Source organism: Penaeus chinensis, chromosome 34 (assembly GCF_019202785.1).
Source record: "Penaeus chinensis breed Huanghai No. 1 chromosome 34, ASM1920278v2, whole genome shotgun sequence".
NCBI classification, from domain to species: Eukaryota; Metazoa; Arthropoda; class Malacostraca; order Decapoda; family Penaeidae; genus Penaeus; species Penaeus chinensis.
The window spans coordinates 6925401-6935400 of record NC_061852.1 but is presented as its reverse complement, the minus strand read 5'-3'; the positions used below and the strand labels follow the sequence as shown (position 1 = coordinate 6935400).

The 10000-nt window shown below is 47.6% G+C and overlaps 1 protein-coding gene across 1 annotated transcript in view; it reads left to right on the top strand.

Moving 5' to 3' along the window:
• LOC125043901 (tyrosine-protein phosphatase Lar-like) overlaps positions 1–10000 on the top strand; it is a 949474-nt gene that overhangs the window by 539292 nt on the left and 400182 nt on the right. Inside the window, exon 5 of the mRNA XM_047640276.1 lies at positions 8349–8357. Within this exon, the coding sequence (XP_047496232.1) occupies positions 8349–8357 (9 nt within the window). The remainder of the gene's footprint in view (positions 1–8348; positions 8358–10000) is intronic.

The following is a 10000-nucleotide window of genomic DNA, read 5'->3' as shown; positions in this document are numbered from 1 at the left end:
TGTGTGTGTGTGTGTGTGTGTGTGTGTGAGTGTGAGAGAGAGAGAGAGAGAGAGAGAGAGAGAGAGAGAGAGAGAGAGAGAGAGAGAGAGAGAGAGAGAGAGAGAGAGAGAGAGAGAGAGAGAAATTTGTTTACACGGCCTGCGTTTTTCGTCCGTATTTTTTCTACCTCTTTTTCTTTCCGCGCATTAAGTGTTAAAATATCGGGCTTTGCGTCAGGATTTTGGGATTAGGCTGCGAATCCTCAGGGTTGAGGGAGGGGTGGTGGGGATAGGAAGGGGCGGGGGGTTAAAGGGGGTAGGAAGAGATTGGGGGGTCAAGAGGGTTGGTGAATGGGGTATGGGATTTGGGGGAGAAGGTGGCGGAGGGAGAAGGTGGGGGAGGGGTCAAATGGGCAGAGAGAGAGGGGGGTGGGGGAATGTGGGGAAGAGGCTATGACGCGGTGGGGGATAGGACGGGCTAGGGTGTCCGGGGGCTTTCGTATGACGTCACAGTTTTCTCGGCGGATTTACGGCCTTTAGAATTATGTTGAGCCTTTTTTAGGATTAGGATTAGGATTTTTAGGAGGCGAGGCGATCCCGCGGACCGGGGTTTCGGCGCGACGTAATCGGGGCTTCGTGATGACCTCTTCGGGAAAGTGCCTCGCTTGCTTGCTTGCTTGTTCGTTTGTTTGCTTGCTCATTTTCTTGCTTGTTTGCGACGACGGTTAGATCTCTTGTGCGTGTCGGGAGAGGAAAAGGAGAAAAGGAGAGTGTTAGGATAATAAGACGGGGAAGGAGAGGGAAAGGCTGGGAAGGAGAGAGTGATAATAGGAGGAAGGAGAGGGAAAAGCGAGGAAGAAGAGAGTAATAAGGGAAAAAAGGAGAAGGAAGGGCTACGAAGGAGAGAGGGATAAGAGGAAGGAGTGGGCAAAGCGAGGAAGGAGAGAGTGATAAGAGGAAGAAAGGAAGAGAAGGGCTACGAAGGAGAGAGTGATAAGAGGAAGAGGAGCGGGAAGAGAAAGGAAGGCGTTAGTGTGTACGGAAACGAAGACTGAAAAGTGCGAGTTTTATGAATTGCTTTGTAATTCCTACCTGTTCCTTATCTCATTCCTCACCTTTTTTAAATTCTTTCTTTGCTGCTGTTTGACTCGACCTCTCTTTCCTTTTTTTTTCACTTCCTTTGTTTCTCTTCCCGTCTCCCTTCCTCAGTTCCTGTTCGTCCTCCATTCCTCCTCCCTTCCTCCCCCCCCCTCCCAGTCTCCCGCCCTCCCTCTCTCCCTTTCCCCCTCTCCCCCCCTACTCTTTGCTAGGTCTGGCAACATCCTGGATTAATAATATTCAAATTTCTCTCAACATCTTGCAACATTATGCGGCATTCACGTGCATGCTGCAACATTCAACAGAGTGGAACAGTAGCCCGTTGAGATAACATCCTGATACAGACTGCAAAATATATCCACATTCTGCAATATTCTGCAAGAGGAATCGCCTCGCTGTGCCATCACTTAAACCTCGACTCTCCTCAAACATCTTCATCGTCTCTCACAACGTCTTAAGTCTTATAACGGTGTCTTTCGCAAGATTATGAGAAGATTTGTAGCATTTTCACTTTGCTCAATGCATTAAATCCTTTTTATAGGATGAATATACAACGTTTTATGATTTCCGTCAATATTTTCACAGGATTTTGTAGCTGCGCACATATTGCATCAGATTACGGAACGTTTTTCCCTGTGCAACCTTCGGGCGTGATGTCTTTTAGTGTTCCACCTTTTTTTATGGCAACATTGCACGGGGATCTGAGGTGACGTTAAGGTAGTCTGTGGCGCTCCCCCCCTCCATTTTTTTTACGTCGGTTACACAAATAAAGCAGCGTATGGCACCTGTGTGTAAGAGCTCCCTAAGCGCCTTTACCTTCGACGCAAATTCTTTCGCGTCGTAAAATGCTAAGAAGCAGAATTTTACAATCTGTTTAGACTGTGTGATGTATAATGAGAAGTGCCGTTCGCGCTTTATGTTTTTCTCCGATGATACCGGAGTGGAGCGTTAGGGAGGGAAAGGGCGGGGAAGTGTCTTAATTGTGGGCGGAATAGTAATAGTGTGTTTAATAATGAAATTGGAAATAGGGAGAGGAGGCGGGGCAGGGATATTGTTAGCTGTGGTCGCTTATTATGATTTATATAACATTTTTTTAAAAACTTGGTATCTCCCCTATTGTTATATTTTATATATTTCGTAGAACTGAGTTTATTGAACGACAAAAATAAGGATACATAGTGAGTTTCATTTCATTCGCTATTTATTTTTTTCTTTCATTTTTTTTCTGTTGAAAGCATGTGAAGTGGGTGCAAATGAAGCAACGGAAATACATCCCAGGATTTTGACTGCGGGAACAGTCGGACATTTTGCCGGAATCATGCGAGAGCAAAGCAGAAATTTGTGTTTGAAAATCTTGCGTTTCGCGTCTTGCCTGTGTTTTAAATGATCATGCCGGAGATGTGTATATATATGGAAGAGGAGAGACTTAATAATGGAGGCCGTCAGTATCAGCGTGCGCGTGTTTTCGGAGGCGAGCGAAGGGAGGGAAGAGGACAAAGGAAAACGAGAAAAAACGGACAAGAGGAAGGCGTAACACGCAGCCGGAATGTAAATTGAGGAGGGTTTGACGTGGTAATGCCATTGTGGGGCGGTACTAAGACGACAAAAGATGGGAAGGTGGGTCGCAAGTGCCCGATAAGGGGATTAGCATACGAGCTGAAATAGATGCAGGGCAAGATTCACTCATTGTGCAAGGACCGGGACTCTCTTCTGTGGGTGAATACTTCATCGGAAAGCACCTGCTGCCTCCTGCCTGCTTACTCCTCGTTCCTGGCAGCTTAAATCAGGCGCCAGACTTTACTACAAGGAGCCGCTTTGGCCATTGCCGGGCGAGCTGCAGTGCTGCATGAAATTATAGAGCTTCATCTTCCAATAACATTCGAACGCCGACTCGTAGATTTTCAGACATTTAATTTGCTTTATACTATTTTTAGCCTTTTCTTTTGGTTCGATGGAGGTGCGTAGCTTAGTTGTCGGCGGTGTCGGGGGCGTCTGCGTTGTCAGCTCCGCTTCATTGAATCCTTTATTCCTTTATTCTCGCTTTTCTATAAAAAGTATAATGTATAAATATTCTTACGGTTTTTCCCTTCCTATGAATAACATACACACAGAGAATCGCGTTCGTTGCAAAAGAGAAAGATAGAAAAAAGTGCTGGAGTATTTTCAATCACAATTACACTGACAAAAACGTTCTTTTCCCAAACACCGTCGACAGCAGACAGACGCTAACTGTAATTATTTTTCAGCGGGCAGCCTTTCATGATTCACCACCTGTTCAGCTTTTCCCACAGCGCCCGCTCTCGCAAGGCTCGGCACAACACTTGTCCAGAATTCAGCTTTGGTGCGTTAAATCTGCACGCGCGCCGAGCCTGCCTGCGCCGTGTCTCTTCATATTGGTGGAGGAATAATGGCCTAATCGAAGTGGTAATTTGGCTGATTGATTGTTGATGAGTGTGTGTTCTCGTGGGGTCGTGCCGCTGCATGCATATCTCTCCTTCGCTCGGGCCGGGAGGGGAGGGGGCGCGCGCCTCACTAAGGATCACTTTTACCAGCGGATAACACGGAGGTCCGCCCTTAGTGTCGCTCAAGCCAGCTCGGACTCGCAGCCGGCTCACGCCCACCTACCACGGCCGTATATTAAATAGTTCCCTTTGAAGGAATTGACGTCTGGTTGGCTGGCTGGCTGGCAGGGTGGACGGATAGATGAATAGGTGGTTCGGTGTCTGGATTTTTTATGTGGATAGGTGGATGTCTAGCTTCGAAATAGGGCATGTTAACAGTCGTAATAGTGGATAGAATGGCGAATTGGATCACTGACTAACTGGCTTTCAGCTGATGCGCCGACTGGCTAGCTATCCGTGGGCGAATGGTGGTAAGGTGACCGACCGCCTTTGCTGCATCCCGGCCCCGCGCAGCATCCCGGATCTGGCACGGGAGCAACGGGACTAATTGGTTCTGAACGCGGGCTGCGTGGCGAGCATCTTTTAGCATCCGGCCCAAGTGATTGCAATGGGACGGCGTTTGTGCTGTCAAAGTGAGGCTGTCATTGTGATGGCCGGTCCAGCTAGCAGAGGCATGTGAGCCATCCCGTCCGAGACTGACCCAGAACCTGCGCGGCCAAAATAAGTGCCACTCCAGCTGCGATGGAATGTTTATTTGCGGCGCTGGTTGCCAGGTACGGAAGAGTGGGAGTGGGAGTGGGAGTGGAGGTGAGGGAGAGTCTTTAAGTATGAATGTGTGTGTGTGTGTGTGTGTGTGTGTGTGTGTGTGTGTGTGTGTGTGTGTGTGTGTGTGTGTGTGTGTGTGTGTGTGTGAGTGAGTGAGTGAGTGAGTGAGTGAGTGAGTGAGTGAGTGAGCGAGCGAGCGAGAGCGAAAGAGAGAGTGAGCGAGCAAAATAGTATCTTTCGTGCCCTGCGATGTATGTCGAGGAGATACAACCATTTCTTCCCACTTGTATTTTCATTCTTACACCAATACCCTTCCTCCCTTGAGTCATTATCTTCTCCTCCCCCTTCCTCTGCCTCCTTTCCCTCGCCACTCTATGCACAATTGATACTCTCAACTACACTAGTATAATGCACCGTTGTTTAGCTGTTGTGGATCTGTTCCGACGGCGGCGCTGACGTTTCCCCGAGCCCCGTTGGATGCAAATGAGGACACCTTGCTGGTATATCTTGCTTGTATGCAAACGACGTACTTACTGTTGAAAAGGCCTGTTGAGCGTTAACGGTAATCGCGTTGTTATCTGTTACCTGCGAAATAGGGATCTCCTGTTGCTGTCTCCTGGGCGTAAACTGCGAATCTATTCGGTGTCGTGTAATAAGGCAGGCAGACAGAACCCGGCCGCGGACCCTGAGCGTCTCGAGACTTAATTTTCGTGTGTCTCTCTGTCTTTTTGTCTCTCTCTCTTTCCTTCTCTCTCTCTCTCTCTCTCTCTCTCTCTCTCTCTCTCTCTCTCTCTCTCTCTCTCTCTCTCTCTCTCTCTCTCTCTCTCTCTTCTCTCTCTCACTCTCACTCTCACTCTCACTCTCACTCTCACTCTCACTCTCACTCTCACTCTCTCACTCTCTCACTCTCTCTCACTCTCTCTCACTCTTACTGTCTTTCTGTCTGTTTGTTGTTGTTGTTGTGTGTGTGTGTGTGTGTGTGTGTGTGCGTGCGCGTGCGCGTGCGTGTGTGTGTGTGTTTGTGTGTGTGTGTGCGTGCACATAAATTAAAATATGATAATTATGAAACATGAACATTTTTTACAATTCAGTTCCGCGCGCACATTTTTTGTGCTTTACTGTACAAGTGCTCTAAAACGAGAGCGACATGCAAGTTTAGTGCCGGGGACCGCGTCGCTATGGAGCGGTGCATCAACTTTTTATTTCTATTTTTATTCCGTTATGCTTCGCCTTGTTGTCCTGCGTGTGTTGAGATCGCCTTCGGGTTGGATCGAGAGGGAAGGGGAAGGGGAAGGGGGGGGGGTGATAGAGAGGAGAACGAAAAGGTTTTGGGAAGGAATTGTGGGAGCGGAATGTGTCACGTTGGTTTGAAAATCGGTTGTGGGAAGAAGGAAGGTTTTCAAAGGGGTAAAGGAGATAAGCGGTAGAGCTGACTGATACGCACGCATACGGACACTCTCTCTCACGCACGCACGCACGCACGCACGCACGCACGCCCACACACACACACACACACACACACACACACACACACACACACACACACACACACACACACACACACACACACACACACACACACACACACACACGCCTACACACACTTACTCAATCACACAAACAGACAAACGCATGCAAATAAACAAGAACTTTGTTTGGCATATAATTATCGTAGGTCATGTATATTTAATATTATGAAAAGTCATTTATATTTACACTTTTGCATATTTCTTCAAGAGACGTAGTTCAAATGACCGAAGGGCAAGATTTATGACTGACATGGTAGCTTGGGGGGGGGGAGGGGGGAGGATAAGAGTGAAGGCTAGGGTGGTGGGTTAGACTGGGGATGGTAGGGGTGACAGGGGTGGGGTTGCGGTGGAGGGATGTTGGGGGAGATGGGGGTGGGATTAAGGGGAAGGGGTAGGAGGTATGGAGTAAAGGGTAAGGGGTAAGTGGCAAGGGGCAGGGAGGAAGGGGGGTAGGTATATGGAAAAACAACCAGTGTTCCCAGTGAGACCAAGACGAAGGAATAAAGCTAGGGGAGGGAAGGCGAGAAGGATACGCTGGCACAAATCCTCAAATGTTGGCGGTTCAGAGATCCTGGGGATTTGGGGGACTCGCCAGCTGGGCTTAACCTGACACTGGGGAAAAGGGGAAGGGGGGGAGTTGGCAAAGGTGGTTCGCGTTCTTTCACAGGTAGATCGGCGGCCCTCATGGGTATAGGAGGGCTTGGACTCTGTGTGTGTGTGTGTGTGTGTGTGTGTGTGTGTGTGTGTGCGTGTGCGTGTGTGTGTGTGTGTGTGTGTGTGTGTGTGTGTGTGTGTGTGTGTGTGTGTGTGTGTGTGTGTGTTTCTTAGTCCTTGTATTTGCTTATATATTCAATATTCACTTTGTTCTCTTTGGTACGAAGATCTAACCAGCCTCAAGCACATCCTTCCGTTTCCCCGAGAGAAACGAAGAAGTAAACGCACGCATCCTCTCGGCGTCCCTTACCGTACCCATCCACACACTGGGCCGCCATAACTTGCTTACCATCTGCGGCCTCCCGTCACGTAATTCAAACTGCCATCTGAAGACGTTGTGAGAAGGACCAGAAGGAAGGCATAGGGGAGAGAGAGTAGGAATGGGAGGGGAGGGTAAAGAGGAAGGGGAAGGTGAAGGGAGAAGAGGAAGGAGAAGAAGGAGAAGGAGAAGGGGACGAGAAAGGCGAAGGGGAAGGCTCTCCATCTGGGTCATGCGAGCACCTCAGATGGACCGTTGTTTATCTGGCCCCGCGGACGCCTTCAGCCAGACATAAAACATTCATCGGTGCCGCGGCTCGAGTTGACGCTCGCTGGGTGTTTGTTGGAGGGTGAGGGGAGGGCAGGGGGAAGGGGAAGGGGAAGCGGAAATGGAGCTTGAGGATAGTAGGATCGTAGGGCAGGGGGGCGTGGGTAGGAGGGGGAGAGGATTTGGGAGGGGTGAGGGAAGGGCATATAAATCGTATAGGTAGGGTGAGGTGGAAGAAGGGAGGAGACAGACAGACGAGCAGACAGACAGACACACACAGAAAGAGCCGTAAATAACAAAGACAAAGAATTAATTGTCCGATTTGGTGATTTTTTTAATATCTGCATTTTCACGATGGCATCTGAAAGGGACGAGGGAAAGGGACGTTGCAAGGAAGGCAAAAGTGTCCTCTGGGATTGACAGGATGATTAGACACAAAGGGTTAGGGAGAAACGATAGAAAAGGGGGATTTGGATGGATAAAAGAAAGGGAGAGAGAGAGACAGGGAGACAGGGAGCAGGCAGGCAGGCAGGCAGGCAGGCAGGCAGGCAGGCAGGCAGGCAGGCAGGCAGGCAGGCAGGCAGGCTTAAGGGCAGAAATAGGGACAAAAAGTAACAGTAAATAAATAAAAGAAATGGAAGGACAGAAAGGGAAAGGGAGGTGGTATATTTTGTGGGGGTGGACGGGGGAAGTAGATGGAATTGAAACGAAGAGAAATGACTCTCGTAAGTGACTCGCGCCGGGCTTTGGGAAGAAGAGCCTGAGGATTCTTACATCTGAAGGCTCTTTGTCACTAAGCGCCACTCCTCATCCTGCTTGCATTTCTGCTTGCAACTATGCCTGAAGGCCTCGTCGCCTGTTTTCGTGCCTGCTGACATGCTTTCCCAAGCAGGGAATATTATCATTACTTTTTCTAATTTGTTTCTTTATGTATCGTTGTTTTTTTATTTTGTTTACACTTTCTGGTTTTCTTCGTTTGCTTTGTCTCGTCATTATAGTTCTTTGTCTTTTATAAGTGTTCCGTTTTTATTGCTCCCATCTGTAGCAAACATTTTGTTATTTTGCATTTAGCATTTTGGATTATCCTCAAACCTCTTTTAATGTACGATAATTATTGTTCAGTTATGTTTTTCATAGTTTAATTTTTAATTTTACATTTTGGCCTTATATGTTTGAATATGTTTTCTATTTTTACTTATATTTGCATTTTATGTTTATTGTATTTGTGTTTTATGTTTGCATTATTACTTTAAGTTTATTTGTTTGCATTTTGCTTTAGTTGTATCAACATTTGTCCCTTTATTTTATTATTTCCCTTATTTTATATCTTTCCAGACCCAACCGGTGAGTAAGTCTGCATGAGTAAAAACTTGCTTGCGTTTTAAGACTCACACGTTAAGATTCCGCAGTCTTGCTTTCGGCAAGATCTCCCAAGACGAGAGAGAAGGGATGGCCCTATACATCTTCATTACATCTTCATTTACTGTTATCATCTTCAGGTACGTGCCTGCTTTGGGGCAGTGAACAGCTTCTGTTCGGAAAGGCTGTTTTGCGTGGCAATTATCAGGGAAGTTAAGGTCTGGGTTAACGTGATTTTTTCTTTTTCTTTTTCTTTTCTTTTTTTGTAAAGAAGTTCTACGCAAGGAGGGACCTTATAATTTGGAAGTTGTTGGTTCCTTTTTTTTTAATTTTTTCCCCTCACGAATTCACGAATTAATTAGCATCGCCGGAGCAGTGTTGGTTTCATAGTTTCACGGCTTATGTCCCATTTCTTCACAAAGGAAACTTGTAATGAAAAATGAGCGATCATTTGCTTTAGCGACAAAAGGATAGGCTCTGTAAACAATTCAGAATTCAACAATTCAAAAGTTGGACGTGAAGAGATTCAGTTTTTATTGTGATTATTTGCTTTAACAACAAGAGGAGGCTCTCTATAAATATTAAGTTTTAAAATTGTGATCTCGCTCTAAGTAATGTACAAGATCCTAGCTTTTTTTGTGATTTTCGTTTGAAGAAGCAATTGAACAAGAAAAGGGAATACCCTCGGGTTTCTCTCGTGCTCCATCTTCTCCAACCTTTTTCCCTTTTTCTCCTCTTTTTTATGTAGAGATTCCGTCCTCTCTCGCTACAAATCTCCGGTTTTCCTCTCTTTTCTCCATCTGCCACTTTCATTCCCTCTCCTTTTCCCTTTCCTTCGTCATCTCCCTCTCCTTCCTCTCTATCTCTGCCTCTTTCGTTCCCTTTCCCCCCTTTCTGTTCCCCTCTCCATCTCCCTTTCCATCTCCCCCCTGACTTCCCTCTCTCGCCCTCCCTTTCTTATTCCAGACTCCCCCTCTCTGTCTCCCCCTCCTACCCCCATCCCTCCCTGAAGAGACCGCGAGCTCCTCGGGGCGGCGGCGAAGAAATTGAATATTTTGAGGCAACAATCGCAGCCCGGCGTGAAACTTTATTGGATTTTTAATGACAATTTTAATCCCCGAGTGAGTTAATAATTTTTGCGGGACGATGCTGGTGATCCTGGAGATGAAGCGTGTGCTTGCAGGTGACGCAGGGGGGAGGGGGAGTGGGGAGGGAGATGAGGACAATGGGGAATGGGAGGAAGAGGACAATGGGGCAATGGGGGGTAGGCGTGATGCGGTAACAGGAACGCCCGCGGAAGACACAAGTTAACAGGGCTTTTCCACCACGTTGACGGCATGCACAAGGGACAAGGGAACTTCCTAGGGGTTCAAGGGAGAAGACTATTGCTGATCCTGTGAGGAAAGGGGCTTGAGGGGTTGGTTCGACCGCGGAAATGGGGTTGAAGGGTCACTGAGGTTTACGGCGTTGTCACGTGACGGGGAAGAGGGAGGAGGTGTGAGGTTGGGAAGAGGTTGTTGGTCGAGTTGGGAGTCGCGGATATGCTGTGGATTTTGCAAGAGATTGGCGAGAGGGTCACGGAGAGAGAGATGTCGAGAGGAAGTAAGAACAGATGAAACAAAACAAAG